Below are 22,930 nucleotides of genomic sequence, written 5' to 3'. Positions count from 1 at the left end.
GGCCGCGTTACTGTATCGTTCCCACGCGGGGATCAATCGCCCGTCAAAGACGGCGCGACCTCCTCTTTCCCAGTATCCGACGCACTGACCTTCCTGGTGACACAGTGCGTCCTCTCAAACTGCCTGCGTCTCACACGTACACAGTTACCACGTTTTGGTTCCTTTTTTGGTTCCAAATCTGACATGAAGAATATTTGCATTGATTGTCGTGAAGAGGCAACGATGTACGGAACCGGCTTCAATGACACGTTTTCACACAAAAGCAGTCGGGGAGTTGAATAATAACTGTCAAGTGGAAATTGTCTATGATGAATCATTTTGCGTGTGCAAAAGCCAAAAAACGGTAGTATATAATTCCACCAACAAGCTCTCATAATTGTGAAAAGCAAAACAAAATCAATAAGCAGGAGGGTGGGATGTGGATGGAGAGCTTACTGTTAAAGTCAATTACTTATTTTAGTTTTTTATATTTTGGGTTAAATTGAGTAATGATTAGTGATTAATGATAGTTTTTTCTTTTCTTGAATCAGTGGGATTTGTGACAGCTTTTTGTTAATTAATTCCTTTTATAATTTCAATCCATGCAGACAGATAGTAAAGGAGAACACAGGAGGAACATAAGGGAACCAAAATATCAAACAGCAAATCACAACTGTACAAAACCCAAAGACTTAGAACAAAAATCAAAAAAAGATACACAAAACCCAACACAACCACAACATAATACTCCACAAAAAAGAAGACAAAAGTTACACAGCATGTTAGAAACAGAGGACCTACATAAAGGACATCAAATAAAATAAAAACCAGTACACGTGTAGTGAGGAACTGAAGGGAGGGAACGCGGAGCGGGACGGAGAAGGAGACAGAAACGACCCCTGAAGAAGGTCCAGAGGAGAGATTGACCTTTTGACCTCTGCTAAGGAAGTCAAATGGCCAACAGTCAAAGAAAAGAAACTGAAAGGGAAATCATCTTATCCGGGTCCAATAAATAAATCACAGGAGAAGCACACGATAAGGAGTTTTACACAGCGTGAGAATCCCTCTTTAAAAACAAGGCGGAGGAGAAGAACGTGGCATCGACTGCCTTCGTTTTGTTGTTATTTGTAAATCACAAGCTTGTGCAAGAAAATCAGGTTCCAAGGACGGCAAAGAGGTCAAATGTCAGCGATATTCACTGAAAGCACTGAAGCATCTTAAATATTATAGATTAAAGATCCCCAATCAAACTGTAGACACTTCTTCAACAGACTCCTGATTGTCTTTAAAGAGGGATTTCTGTCGGCCTGACATTGTAGTTTACACATCGGAACCATTGAAACTGAAGCGACGCGAGGCGACCTGCGAGTGGGAGGCGTGGAGAGCGCGGGCTCGCTTACCTTGGACAACATGTAGCCGCTTTTCAATCACACCTGTCTGTCTGGCTGGTGAATAATGCAGCTTTATTGTTTAGATGTCTATCCAGGCCTCCACAGCACAAATACACAAGCTCCTCAGCCTTGGACTACACTAGGCCCCGGGGACGCCGGGGACGCCGGGGACGCGGTCCAGGGAGTAGTACTTCAGATCCATCACACGCTCCCAACACAGCGATTTGGTAAAGAAGTACAGTGATAATTAAGCCAGTACGTTATTAACAGTTTGAAATGTTCACGTGTTTTTAGCGTGGCATGTTTCTCGAGGTACTATCCCTCGACCCCGGTGGCTCTACTGACCCCAGGGACCTTCGGCCTCAGAGCGATGACGTCACACACGTTGCTCAGTGACACAAGCGCGTGAAACCGATCCAGGCCGGCCAATCGATTGGACATCAAATCTGGCACATGTACACGTAACTGCGCCCGCCTTTCAGCCTGAACGTATTACGTAGCAGGATCAAGTGCCGTTGAGTATTTGACCCGCGTTTAACCCGAACAGGAGCGCGTGTACATGTATCGTTTGTTTTATGGCAGCGGGAGCTTTTGTTTGCCCGAGGCGGAGGTCCGTGGGGCGAAGGGACACAGTAGAAGGGAAATAAAAGGAAATTAAGCCACAAACGACAACACGGACACAAGACGCGGGAATTGAAGAGGACAGAGACGCAAGTGTGTAACACCGTAAGAATGAAAAAAAGGCCACATACACACGCGTGATATGACACAACCTGAAGAGAGAGACGACAACAACAACAACAACAACACAGAGGCACATCAGACAACAACGTGACCCCGCTGCTCCTGCTCAATCTTCTGCAGTGTTACGCTTTATTAGTTGTTGACACACGACAACTGGCTCGTTTTCACCGGAGCCGCCGGATGTGTTTACACGTGCGCGCCTCCCACGCGGGCGCACTCACGACTGTATGCGGGTGGGAACGCTTCTCTATCACGGGGGGGGGGGTCACGGTATCACACAGCGATCCCATTTTCTGTCAAATTGTCTAATGTCTTTTTTTTTTAAACACACATTTCGTACATTCACAATTTGATGACATCCTGCTGAGGTTAAGTTTCCTTGGATAAGACACCTGACAAAATCAAACGCACCCTCAAATACCCCCGATTGCTGATATTCAGATTGAAGCGTGAAACGGAGCCCTCAAACTGGATTGTGTGGGAAACGCCAGCGTGTCTGGCGGTCTGAGGTCGTGGGGCGGCGTGCGCGGCTACGTCTGCCTCCGCGTGCGGCTCGTGCAACTGCAGAACGCGCTGCGTTGACGGATCAGAGCCCCTCCCCCCTACGCTTCTCGGGGTCAGAAGTTGACCAGCGCTAACGGCGCCGCTAACCCCCCTTTACTCTTACTCTCTCTTTTTTTTTTTTGCGGTGTTACCTTCTGGTCTATGGTTTGATCCAGGAGGAGGTGGAGTTTGCATTGAGGTCCTGCTGTAACAGAGACCCTTCCATCTTATACCAGTCCTCCGTCAGAGGGGAGTCTGGGCTGGCTGCCAGCGCCGCCGCCTCTACTTTGAGCGTTTGGAGGGAGTGTGCGGGAGTGTGGCAGGTTGGCGGCAGTTGGTGGTGGTGGTGGTGGTGGTGGTGGTGGTTGGATTGCGGTAGTAGGGTGATAAAGGTTATGGCGAGGAAGGTGATGCACATCGGGGTAGAGGGGTGGGGGTGGGGGGGGGGGGGGGTTACAGTAGCAGCACAATGGAAAAGAAGAAGGGGCCGAGGAAGGCGTGGGTTTAAGGGTGGAGCAGGGGAGAGGGAGACATGCAGCGAGGAAGGGGCGGGGGAGTCATCACATAAGGGAAGGGAGCGGGGGGGGGGGTAAGGGGGGAGAAACAGAGGGGGAGAAACAGAAGTGACGAGAAGAAAATTAATGCATGGTCAACTGTTAAGAGCCCAGAGGACAGAGGGAGACAGAGATTGTTAATGAGCATGAATGAGCGAGACTCTGGATCCCAGAGCAATATTCACACACACACACACACACCCACACACACACACCATGGAAATAAAGAGAGACGAGAAGAGAAGTAGAGGGACAGTAATATCAAGCTGAGATGGAGACACAGACGATATGAACGTGAAAGAGTTGGAGACAGTAGAAGCAGAAGAGGCTTGTGTTTGTGTTTTGACTGCATGACTGTGTGTGTGTGTGTGTGTGTGTGTGTGTGTGTGTGTGTGTGTGTGTGTGTGTGTGCGTGTGTTTGATCGGAGCTGTAGCTCCCAAAGCTGATCCTTCATCTGTGCCCGTCCATCCAGCCTGTCCTCCCTGAATGTCTTGCTGTAGTGTGTGTGTGTGCCTGCGCGGTGCCTGGCGTCTCTCGCTGTGTTGGATCTTGTTTACGTCAGATGCGCATGTTTTTTGGTTTTCTGTCTCCCGGTGTGTGTGTGTGTGTGTGTGTGTGTGTGTGTGTGTGTGTGTGTGTGTGTGTGTGTGTGTGTGTGTGTGTGTGTGTGTGTGTGTGTGTGTGTGTGTGTGTGTGTGAAACGCACCTTTGCGCACATTTCCATCTGTGGCGCGGAATTCCCTGGTGTTGAGCAGGAAGCAGGCGCGGTCCTGCTGGTAGCGCTCCCGGGTCGGGCCTCGCCCGATGGGGCTCCTCTCGTCCGGGCTCAGCACCTGGTCGATGGTGGGACAGTCCTCGTTAGCCAGCGCGGCCGAAGCCGCATCGCCGTTCTGCTTGGAATCTAAAAGGGGCACCGTGGGGGGGGGTTAGGAGAAAAATGTCAAATGTAATTATGGGAAAAATATCCAATTCACCCATTTTAAATGCACATATTTCTTCTGCTTGTTTCTTTACATAACACTACATTAAAATATGTACTAATTTAGTCTAATTTACCAAATGTGTGTGTGTGTAGATACGAACAGTAGATGTGATCATTGATAAACCATCGATGTCGAGTGGTAAATAACGTTTGGGAATGACTGCTGTGGTGGTCCACTACATGTTCACTTAGGCATCATGATAAAATGTGTTGCATAATGTGCTGATGATGCTGCAGAACAGTCTTGGAGCCATTTGTCAAAATGTTGACTAACACAAAACAGATCTACCGACACAACCAACAGGAAACCTTTCTCGTCTGGCAGGAAGCCAAGCAGACGAGATGTAGTAAAAGCTCTGATGAAACCAATATTTTCTGCCTCGCTGATGACTAAGGCAGTAAAATAATGCATCCAAGGTGCATTATTGTTGCATGTGACTGACGCCTCGCATGCTGCAAAGAGCCAAATTCCCTCTCACCTCCTGATTTTCCTGCTAATGCTGGAGGGAAAATATGTGCAGTCAGCCCAAACTGGGATGCATTAAGCCGTTTTAATGGGTAATTGAGTTAATTTTCCCTCCATACTGTTTCTTCCTCACAGACAGATGGGTGCCTGAAGGCAACTGTGGACCTACCAGTTGATCATAAATAAATTAAAAGACGCAGTAAGTTCTGACGGGCCAGTGGTTTTTCAGGGTGGATTCACAATCAACTATGCATCGCTTCTTCTTTCTCTGGCTTCTCTACCGGACCCCTGAAGAATCTGTCATTTATAGATAATATTTGCTAAAATATGGACACTTAACATGAAACAAACAAATCTCTGACCTCTGTTGATCTCTATTATTTCTTCTTGGGCAAGAGGACAGTCTCCCGCGAGGCCTCCGGGCCCTATCACTCCACCAAGGACATTTCCCAGGAGCCTTTGCGGCGATGCAGTAGCCATGGCCAGGGCGTCTGGCTTGCAGTAGTTGGGGGACCCCGGCTGAGGTGCTCTGGGGATGTGCTTGTTTTTCTTTTTGGGCAGCTTTTGTTTGGCCATGGCCAGGGAGTAGTACATGCCGAAGTTGTTGACAATCACGGGTACGGGCATGGCGATGGTCAGCACGCCAGCCAAGGCACACAGCGCGCCCACCAGCATACCCGACCACGTCTCCGGGTACATGTCGCCGTAGCCCAGCGTGGTCATGGTCACAACGGCCCACCAAAACCCAATGGGAATGTTCTTGAAATTGGTGTGGGCGCTGGCCGTCGGATCGTCCGGGTCCGCGCCAATTCGTTCAGCGTAGTAGATCATGGTCGCAAAGATGAGCACCCCGAGGGCCAAGAAGATGATGAGCAGGAGGAACTCGTTGGTGCTGGCGCGCAGGGTGTGTCCCAGGACGCGGAGGCCCACGAAATGGCGCGTGAGCTTGAAGATTCGGAGGATCCGGACGAACCGGACGACGCGCAGGAACCCCAGGACGTCCTTGGCGGCTTTGGAGGACAGCCCGCTCAGGCCCACCTCCAGATAGAAGGGCAGGATGGCCACGAAGTCGATGATGTTCAGGCTGCTTTTGAAGAACTCGAGCTTGTCCGGGCAGAAGGTGACGCGCAGCAGGACCTCGATGGTGAACCAAATGACACACACGCCCTCCACGTAGGTCAACCAGCTGTCAGTCACCACCTCGTACACGATCTCCTCGCGGGTCGTGTTGCCCACCGTGACGTTTTCCGTCTTGTTGAGGATGGTGTTGAAGGCCTCGTGCGTCTCCATGCAGAAAGTGGAGATGGAGATGAGGATGAAGAAGAGGGAGCCGAATGCCACGTACTGGAAAAAGAGAAGAGGAAGGGAAATTAGAAAGAGGAGGCGGGGAAACAAAAGCGAGGACTCAGTTGCAGATCAAGATAAATCTGCGAGGTAAAGAAGAAGAACAGCAGAGAAAAACAACTGGAGTGTTTGTTTATCTCATCTGTGAGCCAAACACAACAACACCACTCTGTCGGGCCCAGCGACACGAAGGTCTTCACATCTAAACGTTACAGCCATTCTGAGATGGAAAAAACGAAAATCACCTAAATCTGATTTTTTTCCTTTAATTAATTGATAAAACACGTGAAGCTTGTTTTATCGATGAAGACCGCGTCGCAGTTACTATACAAGTATGGTCGTATGATTGTGTCTGGCGGGGAATGTGAATCTGAACGCTAAATAGCCCCGCCATCACGTATGAAATGATCAATAATAGATCGTGTTACCTGGATCGTATCGTACAGTATGCGTTTAACGCCAATGAAAGGAATGAAATAAAGAGCAGAAAAAGGGGTCCAAATTGTGCAAATCGGTTGGTGCACTTTCCAAGCAAGCAAACATTCCAACAAGCAGCTGACTTATTATCATTAAAATAGTTGGAATAATAAGAACGTTACAATATTTATGACGACGGTATTCCTACATGAGGATTCTCCCGATGCCCCTTCACTTGATTTAAGGTCCAACTCTGCTGCATAACCATCACATGCGCCACCACCACAAACTTTAAATATATATTTACTTTAAAAGATGTTCCTGCTCTGTGAATTGTTGGTTTTATTCAGCAAAACATATTCATTTGTTTGGAGTCATTTCAGTAATAAATGTGAATCCATTAATCATTTAGCCTCAGACATGTTAAGTTTTTATATTAACCGTTAAAGACAGAACTAATAGCAGTTATAAATGTTTTTCTTGCCGAATATCGAATATCGGCGTGGTCGTCTACATCTACGCGAGCTAACTATTGTTTACTGCAACCCGTTCCGCCGTCTATAAATCAATGGCGGCGCCGAGGGGACACCGGCGCAATCCTCCCCCGTCGTGGCCCTTTTCCACAAGCCCCGCAGTGCGTTTATGGAGGCCGTATACTCTGAGCGTTATCAAATAAATAATACAGCAAACATGGCCTGAAGAGTGAGGTAGTTCAGACCTGAGTGGAGCCCATCTGTGTAAGAAGTTCTTTACGTAATATCAAGAGCTACATACTCACAGGACGAGGCCTCCTAACTAAGCGAATGGAGGGAAGCGGTTTTTCTCTCTGCAAGCTTTTCCTTGATTTTGAAAATGGATGATTGCATCGCATTTGAGTGTCTTGGCGACGGAAATACACCCAGCAGAACACTTAAGACTCCGCTGTATTTACTGGGGAGATTAGCCGAGCAGCGTTTAGTCAAAGAAGTGACCTTCACAAACAGGCAGCAGTGATTTTAACTCGTCATCTCCGTATCGATTGTCGTTGTTCTCATTTCCTGCGGTCCCACACGGAACTCCAGGCGGGACCCGATGCGACGGGACTGGTTCCCCGAGTCGAGGGCCCAAAGAGCCGAATCGTCGCCGGTGCCGAGAGCTTCTGCCCGCTGCATCTCTCCTCCCGGCCTCAGGTTCTCCTCCACCACGTTCCTCAGCAGCCTGACCTACTTTCCTCAGATTGCTGCAGTGCTCTACTCCTCTTCATCATCGTGAAAACACACACAGGTTCTCAATGACCCGCCTACCTCCACCCCACAACAGCCCCCGTGTCCTTTTCTACTGTTCTAAATATTCCTCATGAGGGCATCGAGGATATAGAAAATATCGCTCGAATTGAGGAAATAAACAGCACTTTCTCGTGCAACGTTTTGAAAGGTTGGGGGGGGGGGCAGAGAAGAAGACATGAAGGACAAAGAAAATGGCGTCCTGTCAGGCGATTGAGCGCCGATAGTAAGTGACAGGCGTTGGTCATGAAAGCGACCCCGGCCGTTGACTCGTATTAAACGTCCATTCGAAGCTGCATCGCGCAGCCGGTTCCCTAATGTCACTGCAGCCGTCTGACCACACGGATCCCAGCAGGCTGAGCGGGGAGTCACTGAAGGACACGTCTCAGTTACTCTGATAAGACGGAACAAGGAAAATACTTTGAGGTCAATTTGGAACCAAGACAACTGAGTGGGATGGGAAGTTTAAAACTGAATTAAGGAGAAAAATCTGCTGAAAATGGAAATAATTTATTCCTTCAAATGGAAAATGTCTACTTAGTAATACATATTGATACATAATATATTGTGTGCAGACTCTTCATGGGAGTTCATAGAGAGACAACAGCGGGTACAATTACTTTTTTTCCACCACGACATTTAGTCTTGAATTGTTATTCCTTCACTCAGAAATAATATCGTCTCACACTGGAGCAATAAGCAGAGTTTTTCCGTGTCTAACTGGAACAGACACCGGAGAGTCGTGATGCAACTGCGACGCCTCTAAAAATCTGCAGATTCTTCTTTCTTTAAATTAAACACGGCGAAACGTGAATACTCGCAGGAAACAACTGGTTCGTTTTTCAATGCAGAGACGCCGCGATGGAGCTCTGACTGATTCGCATCGTGTGGTTTCCTGAGCTTTTTCCTCCGAGAATTACTTCAAATGTTTAGTTCAGCCACACGATCTCCCCCCAAATCAAGCAGCACAACACGGCCGGTTCCTGTTAAAAAGCGATTCCCCGGGGGGCCACTGGTGCTCAGGGTCCAGACACCGGACGGCGGGCGGGAACCAGCGGCCCTGAGGGACGCGGGCGCACGGCGACAAGTGAGTCCTCATTTCTCACTTCAATGTGTGCGTCTGGCCCGAGCCGCCGATGAACACCAACCCCGTGGTAAGCGCGGCCTTCACGCCACGCAGTTAAAAGCCGCAACGCAACATCGCAACAGAGGTCCATCCGGGGGGGGGGGGGGGGGGGGGGGGGGGGGGTCGCTAATTAAACGATACGCTGGCTCCAGGTGGCAGAGCACAGTGGATTACGCATCAAATCAATATTGATCAAACCATCACAGCGGCCCGTCCCTTTTTAAACATGCAGCAGCGTGTCAAGCACGAGTCTGTCGGGGGGGGGCGGACCCCCCGCCGCTCGAAATCCACCTGACGCCACACGTCAGGTGTGTGTTTACACGTGTTGCCGTAAGTGGCTGGTACATGTGTGTGTGTGTGTGTGTGTGTGTGTGTGTGTGTGTGTGCGTGTGCTGTAGTGAGCGGTAACAATATGAGCGGCGCATTAAGGTGATGGAGAGCGAGTGGAAAGAAAGAGGTGGAGGAAAGGGTGATGAAATGAGTGCCAGTCTGTCACTTATTCATCACTCTCCTCCCGCGCGCGCGGGCGGCCTGTGGCCTCCACCGCGAACGCCGCCGCGTGCGACCCCCCCGGTCTCGCTCCCTGGACTCTGAAATCCAGATTTGGAAAGATCGTCAACATGAATTTAAAAAAAGTCAGAGATGGAGGGAGAGGGAGAAAAGAGGGTGAAGCGGACGAGAAAGGGCCTCTGAGAGAGGAGGTAAGAGAGGGGACAGAGAGAGAGAGGGAGGGAAACCTTACAAACGGAAGCTGGCAGGTCGTTGATTGCGTTTCGATGGACCAATTGATGAAGAGAGAGTCACCGCGTGGATGGAGAGGAGACGGGGGGGGGGAGAAAGACAACGACGCGAGTCTCACGGGGGGAGAGAGATGAGAGGAAGAATGTTGGGAGAGCGTCGATGTAAGTGATGAGGGAGAGGCGGTCGGAGCTGATATTTGCACTGGGGAGGGGGGGGGGGCGTTTACCGCGGCCCCCATCCAGGAGCGCCTCATCACTACAGTATCACCGCGGCGCTGCCTGGCTCTCTGTCACCATGACAACCGCTGCGTCGGCCTCTCTCTCTCTCTCAACCTCTCTCTCTCCGCTTTCAGGCACCAAGGACGGGGGCCGAGCCGAATGCCGCCGGCGCGCGAGGGATTCAGGCCGCCCGCCGATCCATCGATCCATCGACGAAAGATCAGCATCTGCGACCTTGACGGGGGGGGGGGGGGCAACGCGGAATCCCCGTCTCGATGGATAGCGCCTCCGCTGCACGCGCCCCGATGGTGATCAGCATCTGTATGACTGTATGACTAACGCGCGGCGTCTTTCCCAGAGGGCAAAAAAAGCAAATGGGCGACCGCCGCCGCAGAGTCGGCTGATATGAAGCCTCCCGCATGAATGAGGTTTAAAAAAAATGGAGAAAAAAAACCCAACGCTCAAAGGATGTGAGATGCAGAACGCTGGGCTGAACCCGAGCACCGGGTGATTAATCTGTTATCGCAGCATCACTCCGAGATTCCACAGTAGCCACTTAGTTTACAGGAGACGCCTTCATCACCATCACCATCATCATCACCCTCATCATCATCGCTGTTGGTCCTTACTGTTTATCCTGAGAAGCAGTGAGGCTTAATTGAAGGTTTCTGCTAGTTTAAAGAACAAAATCTTGATATAACAGTCGACCCAGTAGGCGAGCAGTCCGAAGACAAGAGAGAGAACTCGCCGTGTTTCTCCTGCATTGAATTATGGATTACTTTGGCTTTTAGCTGTTTATGACCCTCAACCTCCAGACTTCCCCGCATGGGAGTCTCTACGTTCTGCCGACGCCGTTCACTAAAAACATGCAAACTCTCGCTCACGTGGAAGGCGGCCGACTGATCCGCTCGGCACTGCGTTGAATGAATGCATATCAGATGAAGGTTCGTTCTCTCCGCTCTCGTAGCTGCACGGAGCTGAACGCTCTGATAAAACTCGCCGAATGCCGACAAAGTTGGCGAGAAGCTGGTGGAGGAAGCGCGGCTAGAAGAAGAGTATTGGACTTCGCTTCATCAGCTGGACACAAACAACAGTCGATGACGAGGCTCCGTATCTGTGCTGTAAATAGGCAGCAGTTTATAAACGGGTTTGTTGTTGTATTGACGTAAAAGCTGCTACGGATCAATGGTGCGTCGCTTCTACTTCATCAACGTTATCCCACAAAAGAACTGCTTTATTGCAGGTTTAAATGCAGAGCCCCCACACTCCCCCCCCCCCCCCCCCCCCCGGGCGGGGGCTTAGTGGGAATTGGTGATATTTTGACACGTTTAATATTAATCAACTTTAAATAAACAAGCAAACAGCAAAGCTTCGGGCTCTGGAGCTCAGCCTGCCCCCCCTCAGGCATGTGAATGTGGGTGAAAGTGCTCAAAATGTTTCTAAAGTAATAAGATGCACCAACGATAAAAGTTCTGCCTTCAAAATGTTCAGTTGATTTGATTTATTAGTTTAACGACAGTATTTATTCGCACAACGTAGTTCACTTTATTTCATATAGCGGTGGCGTTTGCCATTTTAATATGATGCTGGATCAATAACATTCATATTTTTACATGTGATATTTTCAGGCTCAATTGTAAACCTTCAGCAAAACTGCTAAATGTAACGCTGCAATATTTTTTAGTATTACAGTAAGTAGTATGAGGGACGCAGGGAAGGAATCCCATCACGGGGACGGTTGCATGTGTTGCATGATTGTTTACACGTGACCACTGATCCGTCGGGACGTCGGCGGCTCCTCCTGCTGCTCGGGGGGGGGGGGCGATCCTCGCCTACATCCCACGTTCTGAGTGCTGAACGCGCCGGCTGTGTGGGGTCGGTGCTCTTGGAAGTGATCCGAGTAAAATTTCAATCACAGCGCAGACTTGAGTTTGAGACATTCCCTGAATGACTCTCACACACACACACACACACACACACACACACACACACACACACACGCGTGCATTAAATGCTGGATCTGCTCGAGCGTTCAGGGCCCCTCCGTTTAATTCCCTGCAAGTCCAACTTTCCTCAAGACAAACGAAGGAGGCGTGTGAGCTGAAGACGCGTCCTTTCCCTCTCCTCTGATTTGCATCCACGCTGAAATACTGCAGCATGCTGTGTGCATTTGTCCTTGCGACGCAGCCCCCCTCCCCCTTCTCATCCAATCCTCCCTTTTTTTTTTCTCACCCCTCTCCCCTTGCGTCGTCGTTCGAGACACAAAACGCAATTTGGGTAAAAAAAAATAAACAGATCGACAAACGAGAAAAAACAAACGCATTCTGATACATCTCCATCCCAACGCACCCCTGAGTCAGAGCCTTACACACTTCTCACATTTCTATTTAAAGGAGCCATTCGCTCTGCCTCCACTTGGACAGAAGGGACAATCACGGGGAAGCAGATGGTCACACAGGAACCGTCCCGGTGACGCCCTCCAATGTCATTTTCCAAGGGAACGAACGAGGGTACAGTTAACGACACCTGACCACCTATAGACCCGGATGCTCCATCATCACCATCATCACCATCATCATCGTCGCCATCATCATTTCAGCAGAGCTAAAGCGCTGCTCCTTCAAACACAAATGCACGGTGGATTTTTTTATTATGAGGGTTTGCTGCTTTGCTCTGTTTTAAGGGACAGGAAACTGCATTTCTTTGTGACTGATTCATCGAGAAAAGAAATCCACAGATTCCTTCTTACTTCAAAATATTTATTCCTACCATGGACTGCGTTTGTTTCAGAAGATCCCCAATTGGTCCGCCACCATTTCACTGTGATCCTAAAATACAAATCATGCCAGACATTTACGAAACGTCGCTGGTTGCAAAGCAAGTTATTTACCAAACGACAATGAATGAAAATAATAAAATGGTTCAGCTTTCCCCACTCGGCGCGTCTGTGTACATCTGTTTGTGAAAGGCATGCATCTGGGGCATTGGCATGTGTGAGAGTGATCCGCAGGGTCACGCGTGGAGGCGTTTCAAATGAAATGATTTATCCGCGCGCTGGTACGCTCAGCCTGATGGTTTATGGGCCGCTACGCTTACAGGGCCCGGGCCAGCGTGTCGGGGTGACGGGCATCCAGAGCCATTTATGTGCAGCTGGGCCTGCGAGGGGGGTCGGATGTAGGATGCGTGTTGTAATGAAGTGGGTACCTTCCATACCACATTAAGTCCCCATGTGCTGTTCTATTGCTTATGAATAATTGACCACCTCTATGCGGCGAAAGGACTTTTGATTCAGCGCGCAAATAAGGTTCTTTTTCTCCCCCCCCCCCCTGTGTTAGTTTGCGTGTGGTGGTCTGTGCAGCTATGGCACGCGGTACACGGCTCGCTGGTGCGATTTGACGAGTTTTTTTTCCCCCCCCCATTTAGAGGATTCGGTCTCAGCGTCCGGAAGGCATTTGAGATTCAAGAGCATTAGAGCACGATGTCCAGGGTTTGCCACAAGGTTGAACTAATTGACCGTACGGGGGCTGCGTGGGGCCAATTCAGCACTTAACGCCGAAGGCAGGAAGAGGAAATGGCTGAGGAGGTCCAAACGACAAGAAGAAGAAGAAGAAGAAGGTAATCGAAGTGATGAGAAAGGCATTTTTGCAACATAATCACAAAGCATGTCAAATGTTCCTGTCTGAAGCGCAACGTGATGCTTGACGCTGGCGGTTGACATTCTGGAAAACACACTTTCTTGCCAAGTTAGACGAGAGGATCAATAGCACTCTGGTGTCTGCACAGTAAATATGAAGCTGGAGCCAGCTAGCTTAGCTCTGTGCAAAATGTGTTTACCAGCCCTTTTTTAAAAGCTCGCTAATCAAAACCCTGCATCTCCTTTGTTTGGTCCGCAGAGGAAACTCTGGAGTGGAGAAATTACAATTTGCGGCGGGTCAATGTGCCAAACTATTTCTTGCCACTGAGCAGTTGCCAGGCAACCAGGAGACTCCAGGAAGTTACTGGTCGCTGCCAAAGTCTCGCACATGAAAATGGCAGATTCACTTCGGCGCAGGTTATAAATGGAACGACCCGACCGAGGCCTCCGTCTGTCAGCGATTGGTCATTTCAGCGAAGCCACCGCCGCCTCCGGCGTTCTCCCCGCCTTCCAAGGGCACGCAGCAAAGACGTCGAGACAACATCGGGGGCCGGGGGCGACAATCGGGTCGCATTCACGGCTTATCGAGGAACGTAAAAGCCCTTTTCCTGTCAGCGGACGCAGTAAATGTCTGAATAAAGAAACACTGAAAATCCCCAAAACTGCTGATGTTTTCGGTGTTTAGCTTCTCACTTACTTAAAACAGAGATCGTGTCCCCGTCCCCGTTATGGGACATCCGGCAACTATCCAGTGAAGTGTCGCCCAACACACGGTGCTCAGGTTACAAAGGGAGAGACGGGCACTTCCCGGCATGCAAACACAACACGAGAGGGCACAAAACATTGAAACACAACAGAACACAGCTGGACACAACTGCACAACACGTCCTTCCAGGAACTACTGCTTGAAGAGAACAGTTTACCAATAAACATTTGGTGCACTTAGGGTTATCTTCTTTTTTCCACTGTCAGGTTACAGCGTTTAAGCTATTTTCCGTCGTGTGTTTTCTTCTGTGCTGAACGGTCACAGAAGTACACCAGTGTGAACCATTCATCATTAATGGAGGAACAGATCTGCCACCAGCGAATGAGGCCTCCTCTTGCTCTCTTTGCTATTTTCAGATGCAAGCCGACAGAGGAGAGTGGAAATTGGGGGGGGGGGGGGGGGGAGCCTTTCGGCAGCGTCGGGTTTTGATTAGAAAAACAGCTCGGAAGCCGCGAATGCCAAACGCCGCCACTGAAGGTACAAGCTTATGATGCTCAAGATGCAAAAAAACCAACAATGGCATTTCCCCCAAAACTCTGCCCTATACGTCGATTTCTTCTCCAGCCGACTGAGGGCCATCCGGCACAACAACAAGCCACGTTTGTGTTTATGACAACATTGTGCGCTCAGGCGCTGTGGAACAAGGACAGCAAACAATGAGCAGTGACCTTCAGGGACAGGGACAGGGACAGTGCCGTCCCTCCGAAAAAATAGTCAAAAAGAGACCCACAAAGTCCGGTTCGGGGATGACGAGGGGCACCTCACACGCAACAACAACAGCCACCCACTTCTGGTGCGACGCTGGAATTTTCGGAAAATTCAGCATCTCTAATTTCTATTAATGCGATAAATTAGGCCGCATTAATGCGGGTGTTGAGCTCTTTGATCCACACTTGATGTCCAATTTGGAGCACTCAATCCTCCCGTGAAGCCTCTTCATTTATATTTATGTACAGTATGTAACTCGTAACAACTGAAATATTCTAAATGTGTTTATTCCTTTCAGAAATTACACCGTTTGGATCACGGAATACTCCGGCAGCTTAGAGTTACAAATCTGTCAAATATCATAGAGGAGCTCTATGTCATCTTAGCTTGGGTCCAAACCAAGCGCAGATCAATAAGAATCATATGCAAATCATATTGTATAACACCTCATCAAACAGAAAACATATCTACACCCATACATTTTGTACCCGTCGAGCATTAATCCGTGGAGGCATTCTCAGATTTTAAGAGGTGATAGAGGAAGAGCAAATGGCTTTAAAAAAACAGAAAAAAAGAGAAGATAATCAATGAATAATTGATCAATAGGTAGGCAGGATGGGTGGGAGGATTGGAAGACTCGAGCCTTCGCAAATAATCAAAGCTGCTAAGACAAGGGTCCCCACCCCCATCAGACAACGTCTTTTTCTCCCTTTGGGTGTCACCTCCTGCCTGTTTATCCCAACCCCCCCTTCCCCTCTTCCTCCTCTTCGACTCTTCCTCCTCCTCGTTTCTCCCCTCGCAGCCCTTCAGTTTTTTTCCCTCCATTTCCCTCCACTATCTCCCCCCTTCTCCATTTCCCTCGCTCCATCCCTCTCACTCCACTCCTCCTCTTTTCTCTTCCTCCAGCCCCCCCCCCCCCCCCCCCCCCCCCCCCTCTCTCTCTCTCTCCATCTCTCTCCTCTCTCGTCTACTGCAGCAGAAAAGCCAGCATGTGTGTGTCTGTGCATGTGTGGGTCTGTGCATGTGTGCGTCTGTGCATGTGTGCGTCTGTGCATGTGTGCGTCTGTGCATGTGTGCGCCGTTACGGAGCGAGCTTCACGTGATCGTGAGACGAGAAGGAGGTGGATTTTTATTTATTTATTTTTTTTAAAGGAAAAAAAGCACCGCATCCATGTCGGGATGCTGTGATCAGAGCATCGGTTGCTCGTGCGCTGCAGCCATGCAAACGGGGGGGGGGGGGGGGGGGAAGCCTCAAATCATTACAGTAACGTCTCTCCTCCTGCCTCCCTTTATTTCCTCTCGCCTCCCGCTTCCTCTCTCTGATCTGTCTCATTGTATTCCCACCTCAGCATCTCATTTATTTCCGCCTCACTCCCGTCCAAGCCTCGCTCTCCGGTTTTTTTTTTTCTCCGCATGTAATTTGCATCCCACAGGACCGAAATGCACAAGAGGTTCCGCCACGTTGGACGTGATGCTTTCAGAAAGAGCGAGGGTGGGGAAAAAAACATTTTTAAAAGTGATCTGGGTCACAACGCTGTTTGACGTATAGCGCTTGAATATTTGACCAGCGGAGAGAAACGGGGCTCACCCACAAAAAAAAGAGCTGCAGCAATAGAAATGAATCCCACCCCGCACCCTGCACAACCCCCCCCCCCCCCCACCCCCACACCTGCCGGCACAAACACCCGAAACGACTACGCTCAGTGATTGTTTCTGTGTGATTCACGAGCTCTGGGCCAAACCGATCATTGCGTAATATACGGCAATAAGCAGCAGGGACGGAACACGCCGCGAACGGTGCCTCCTCGCGCCGAGCGACCGTTTTGAATTCACCACCAAAGCGTCATTCTGTTTCTGGATCAAAGTTTTTTTGGGAGGGGGGTGGGGGGGTGGGATCTGCTATGATGTCATTTGAAAGTCCAAACCCCCGAATCCATCTCCCCCTCGCGCAACGCGTGGACACCGGGCAAAGAACTGCCCCACTGAGTGCTTCTTTGAGTGGGGCAGGATGGTGACCAATCAATGAGAGAGACGCGTAGAGAGAAGCCCCACCTGCCCGATCCCAAGTCCAGAGGGGCGGATCAGGTGGCACAAACCAGACTATCTGTCTTTTGGAGGACACTGAATCCAGGTATATGCAGATCTATACCTGGTGTGTGTGTGTGTGTGTGTGTGTGTGTGTGTGTGTGTGTGTGTGTGTGTGTGTGTGTGTGTGTGTGTGTGTGTGTGTGTGTGCTGCTATTGTCTTCCTCTATACAGTTTGTGTTGCCAAGCGTGCGCTGACTTCTGTATAAATAACTTTTTATCATCGGCACGGCATGAATCGGTCGCTGCAGGTCTCAACTGCATGTGCGCACACGTTGTGCGTGTATCCAGCGTCCACACCGGCCCTCGCACACCCTCACAACGGCACCAGACAGGATGAACAGACTGAATAACTGGAGGGTCTGAGAAGAAAAATACAAAAAGCCCATTGTTTTCACGCGCCAAAGATCAGAAGCAGTCAGGGGTACCTGTTACTCACACACCTGTTTGATCCGAGGCCATCACACTTTTGCTTTTGAGTATTTACATAAAAACAGTCAAGGGTATTCCAAAATAAGTTGTGCGTAACAATAAATCCCGTGCGTAAAAGGCATGGGGCCATTCAACTGGGACAGGGGAGAAGGGGCAGACGGAGGGGGGACGAGGAGGGGGGGGAGTGGCAAGACCCACAGCCAGCAGCAGCACCGGGGACATATGTGGGGAAAGACACTGACGAATCGGTGTCGTTTACACCCCCGTAGGAGCGTCCTCAGTGCGATGCGACAGTAAATAAGACGCGGCGCGTTGATGTCCATCGTAAACGGACAAAGGTGACCTAATGGGGGCGTTTGGACGCGGCGCAGCGGGCGCCGCCTTTAGAGGCAGATGTGTATTAAACCTTCTCGTGGAGCAGGACACCACGATGGCCGTCATGATAGCAGTAAACCTGGTTTTCTGTGAGAATCCAGCTGCCCCGAGACGTGTAATTGATCGAGTCTACAAACATGGAGGTCGGTTGTTGCATCAACTACTTATCTACCGATACGCACGGCTGCTGTAGCGTTTCCATTTCCCTTATCAGCATCAATTATTCAATAGCAGCGGGTCTGTATCCTGCTTTCTAACGCGCGCCGTCCTATCGGGGACGTCACATCACGCATACCGACAGCAAGCCCGCGGTTAATTATCACCGACTGCTTTTTCCAATGACCAATGTGACCAAAACAGACGGAAGTTTTCAAAAAACTTATCACGGCTCCAGCGGCGAGGCACGGAGGCGGAACATGCAACAGCACACGAACACGTCGGCGAACTCACCCGGGCATATTTGGAGGAATAGGGGTCTTCGAACAGCGCCCATATTCGGGGCTGCCAGGTTTTCCACCAGCCCGCTTTCCTCGCGTCCTCCTGCATGCACAGTCTTTTCAAGTCCCCGTCCGCGCCGCCCAGCGCCGGCTCGTCGTCCGGTTCTCCCGGTTCCGGATTCTCGAAGCTGTCCAGCGCCTCCTCCGCGTCCCGGTGCTGGCGGTAATTCATCCAGCAGCACGCCTCCACGTCCGTCTCGTCGATGCCCCAGAAAGCCAGCTCCTCCTCGAACAGGGGGCCGCACACGTCGTTGGGACAGTGCAACTTCCCGGTGCGGTAATAGTTCAGGATGAAGGAAAACACCGACGGGTGGCGGTCGAAGAAGAACTCGTCTAATTTGGGGTCGTAGTCGAAGTTGTTGAACGCGTCCGCCTCCGTGAGCCACGACAGGCGGGTGCCGGGCAGCGTCTTTAGGGTGCTCCGGTAGGTCTCATGGCGCACCCCCCCGCAGTTTATCACGATTTTCTCGCTTTCCGACGGACAAGTCATGTCTGCGCTGTAACATGCTTTGTTGGACGACTTGTTCCCACCCTTGCGCCCTTTGAAAGAGGATACACACACCGAACTGAGCATAGAGGAGCGGGGGGGGAGGGAGAGGATGAGAGAAACCGAAGGGAGGAGGAGGAGGACGGAGGAGGAGGAGGAGGAGGAGGAGTCTGCGGGGAGACAAAAAGGGGCAGCATTTTTAGAAGAAGGGAGAAATAGATGTGGATCATCAACATTGCAAATAGCATTTAAAGAGTCGCGCGCCGGTGCCCGCTGTATCTGCAGCCATTCACTTGATGATCAGCTGCTGGAAGGGCACAAAACGACCGTGTGCAGGTGCAGTGACTGAGGAGGGGCGGGGTAAGGGGAGGTGTGTGTGTGGGGGGGGGGGGGGGCAAAGTTGTTTTGAACAACAGCGTCGCAGAGCAGGAAGATGCTTCGTACTTGTTCGCGCATCGAGGCAGCGCGGTGAGAGCGCGTCCTGTGGTCCGCATCCACGCGGGCGCGCTTGTTGACGGCGCAGCGGTAACAACGTGTGTGTGTGTGTGTTTTTTTTCAGCCGGGGGTCCAAATCCCCTCATTCTCCTCCCAGCCATCACCGTGGCACCGATGTGTCTCAAAGCTCGAGTCAGTCTTCATCCAAATTCCCTCCCTTATTGGGCCACTGTGAGGCTTGAGCAGCCCCTTACCCCACCCCTCCCACCCCTCCCACCCCTCCCCACCTGCAGCAGCCTGCTCCAGAGCACCAAAAGATGTGAAAGGAGAAAACAGTGACGAAGAGGTGGTGGGAAGAGAGGGATACTGGGCATCCATCACCCTGCTCCCCCCCCCCCTTTCCGCCGTGCGTGTTTGTGTGGATGAGCGTGTGTGTGTGTAGGTGTTAATTGCCTCCCGAGAGTGCGGTGTCCGTACTAATGTTAGATCTCCCCGATCAGCCTGTGTGCGTGCTACACTGCTGCAGCCCCCTCCAACCGCTCCGAGATTCATGCGATGCACAATTGTGTCAATGCTGTCTCTGCCACTTCTTCCATGCTGTGCGTGTGTGTGTGTGTGTGTAACGACATGTAGAGGTAGAGGGTGAGAGAAGCGGGGGTTGGGGGGGGGGGCATGAATCACGTTTTTAATGAACGGATTGAAACTGCGGGGAAAATCAGGAAAACAAGGCATGCAAAGACAAAGACCCAACGATGGGGAAAGGAAAGAGAGAGAGAGGGGAGATGTAGAGGGACTGAGAGTAGTACTGCCCCCCCCCCCCCCCCCCCCCACCCCTCACCACACCTCCACCGATTGATGTTGGATGGGGGCTGAAGAGAGGGGAGGGGGGGGTAGCGAAAAGGAGAGTGCACCATAAAACTGAATGAATTCTGCTGCAGTAAAAAGGGGCAGTTATTCCCTCTCTCTTTTCTCCCTCTCTCTCCCTCTCTCTCTCTCTCTTTGTTCCTCTCTCCTCAAGCGATGTCAAATTAATTCGCTGGAGGTCAAATTATTCCAGCTGTTGCCATGCTGGGGAGGGAGGGGGGGTTAAGATGCTTCAGAGAAGACACACATTCACAGCAAGAAAAGCCATGCGCAGCATCTATGTTGTTAACCTTTTTCTCTATTCAAAGAAATGCACCACTCTCCTCCTGCCCCCTCCTCTCCCGTGAGCTCTCACTGGCCCTCCCCCTCTCCATCCTACTACTCTCTCTCCCGCTCTCTCTCTCTCCTTCACTTTCTCTTCCTCGCTCGCTCTCATATTCCGCATAAAGGAATCACATTTCATTGAAGGAGGAGAATCAAGGCTCATTTCTTCCTCCTCTTCCTCATCTCACAACCTGGTCATATCCCCCCTCCCCCGTCCTCCCCCGTCCTCCCCCCTCATCACTGCATTTCACTCTGTGTTTGGCTTCACTCATCTTCCATTACCATTCTTTCTCAAAGTGAGCTTCATTCACTTTGGGTCAACTGCTCAGATCTTTGCTTCCTTTCATGTCAATGCAGTTTTTTCTTTCTTACTTGTTATCTGTGTTTACTCAGTTGTCTTGATTATTTACCTGCACTTTCTATCTGAAGAAACAACTTTTTGTTGGGAGAAAGTTTGCTGGCTCCCTTTCCTCTTCAGATCTTTCATTGGCATTAAGTCATTTTTTATTTTTTTGTCATATTTGGAAGTTCCTGGGATTTAACAACTCAGGTAAGATCTAATAAGACCAATGCTATTATGCAGTCAGATTTTGGAGACATGAAAGCTCACATATTTTGTGTGCAGAAAAGCATGTATTGTAAATGCAAAAAAATTGAGAAACTGACGTCTTTACATTTCTACTTTATCTCAAATACCCAATTGTTTTTAGAATTTTTTCAGATCTGCTTGCTTGCAAAAAAAAAAAATCCTGCACTCACGAGTTTCAGAGTTGTACTGCATCATTCCGCAAAAGAGTTGTCCTGATTCTGCAACTGAAAACTAAAGAAAAATCAGGACGATTCTGCATTAAGGAAGTAATGACGACGGCCATACGACCTAAAAGTGAACAACGTGGAATTGGGGTCAGCACTTCTCCTGTGGGGCGCTGCAGCAGGATGGATTACATTTCAGCACCATGGACAGTGGCACCGTCCTTCTCTCTGGGACAAACTCTCCTCTTACGGGATGCTGGACGTTCTATTATCGGACTGTGGAACTTTTCTCCATTGGACACTTTTTGTTCCTGGTGTGACACCTCTGTTGCCCTCACTTGTTCTTCATAGGAAGCCGCGGCTTTTTGGTGAATTGCTGAATATTTTATGTGCTGACATCAAAAGGTCTGTAAAAAGTGGTCGGATGCTTTCTTGCCCTTTGACTCATGTGTGGTGAGTTTATTGATTTAAAAAAAAGGATCAAATTAAAGGTTCATTTGGGTAGAGAAGATTTCTTCCCAGAATTTAAACTTCGATTTAAAACTTTAAGTGAAAGCAACTGTGAGCTACAGATCGATCTCGATGAGCTCGGGGAAGGTGAGCTCTGTAGTTGCATTTCAGGAAAATGTCCGCAGTTTCAGGGTTGCATCTTAAAATGGGGGGAGCACATCGCTTGAAGAGTCCACCTCAGGAGGGGGGGGTCGGGTACATCCAGTGGCGATTAAGACGGCACAGGGAAGATAGGCCACGCAGAAAGGAATGAAGAATGAGCAAGCGAAAAACTGCGGGAGAAGTGGGACGAGAGAGGGAACGATCTCCACCGCCAGCTCTCTCTCTCCCTCCCTCTCCCTCCCTTTCTCTCTCTCCCTCTCTCTCCCTCCCTTTCTCTCTCTCCCTCTCTCTTGCAGCATTTCCTGCGTTGGCCACCACGTCCTGCGCCTCCTCGCTGCCGTTGCACATGCACGAGGGGAGGGAACAAGGGGAGAGGGGAGGGGAGGGAGACGCACACACACACACACACACACACACACACACACACACACACACTCACCTGGCTGCAACAAACAGGCTAAGAAAAGCATTTTAAGGGCAAAATGAGCCGCGTTCATTTAGAACCTTGAGAGGGAGGAGAGGAGCTCTGCAGCTGCGCGGTGGATCGATGGATAAAACAACGCTGGCAGGGAGAACGAGCGTACACACTGCCGCTAATACATATTAGCAGAAGCACTGCAGCAAGAGGGGGGGGGGGGGGGTTGAGGATTATAGGATGCATTGACTGTGAGGTTCCAGCAGCAGTGGGGGGGGGGGGGGGGGGGGGGGGGGGGGAGAGTGCACGCTGAAGATCGAGAGGCAGAGACAGAAAGAGGAAGGGAGGAATATTAAGGATCGCAGAGGCGGAGTGGTTGGAGATATGGAGAGAGGGAGAGTAGATGGGGGGGGGGGGGGGGCAGTAAATATGTAGGCAGACGGAAACGAAAGAGGGGGGGGCAGTGGCGCAGGGTGGCACCTGAATGGATGTGAAGGTGTGGGAGGAGTCGACGGCGAGGTTAGAAACGGTCTGAAATACTAATACGAGGAAGGGAAACCATGATGAAGAGCGTGCAGCAGAGACACACAGCTCGGCTGAATGGCAAATTAGCCATTGGTGACAAAGAGGGCTTCGCAGGCAACTATGTAACGATTGCACATGCGTGTGCGCGCGTGTGTGTGTGTGTGTGTGTGCGCGTAAGAGATAGCAAGAACTACATATGTGTTTCTGGTGCGCAGCCATTTCTTTCCCACCCGCTCCCTCATCAAAGGAT

The 22,930-nt window shown here is 50.3% G+C and overlaps 1 protein-coding gene and 1 long non-coding RNA gene across 9 annotated transcripts in view; one reads left to right on the top strand and one right to left on the bottom strand.

Annotated features, from left to right (window-relative positions):
* kcnc3b (potassium voltage-gated channel, Shaw-related subfamily, member 3b) overlaps positions 1 to 22,930 on the bottom strand; it is a 36,736-nt gene that overhangs the window by 11,508 nt on the left and 2,298 nt on the right. For 2 of the 8 annotated variants that reach the window (XM_040176178.2, XM_040176186.2), the window contains exons 2-5: positions 18,219 to 18,922; positions 5,023 to 6,004; positions 3,919 to 4,113; positions 2,123 to 2,143 (exon numbers count right to left, since the gene is read on the bottom strand). In XM_040176178.2, coding sequence (XP_040032112.1) covers positions 2,123 to 2,143; positions 3,919 to 4,113; positions 5,023 to 6,004; positions 18,219 to 18,839 — 1,819 coding nt within the window. In that variant the 5' untranslated portion in view covers positions 18,840 to 18,922. Of the gene's footprint in view, positions 1 to 2,122; positions 2,144 to 2,809; positions 2,943 to 3,918; positions 4,114 to 5,022; positions 6,005 to 18,218; positions 18,923 to 22,930 lie in introns of all 8 variants that reach the window. The other 6 variants (XM_040176183.2, XM_040176182.2, XM_040176190.2 and 3 more) reach the window with 4 other exon arrangements.
* Positions 20,501 to 21,658, top strand: LOC120819153 (uncharacterized). The gene is made up of 2 exons (XR_013467784.1): positions 20,501 to 20,925; positions 21,086 to 21,658. It is a non-coding gene; the product is annotated as an uncharacterized LOC120819153 (long non-coding RNA).

The sequence above is a fragment of the Gasterosteus aculeatus genome, chromosome 5 (genome assembly GCF_964276395.1).
Source record: "Gasterosteus aculeatus chromosome 5, fGasAcu3.hap1.1, whole genome shotgun sequence".
Taxonomy (NCBI): Eukaryota; Metazoa; Chordata; class Actinopteri; order Perciformes; family Gasterosteidae; genus Gasterosteus; species Gasterosteus aculeatus.
This window is presented reverse-complemented; position numbering and strand designations above follow the sequence as displayed.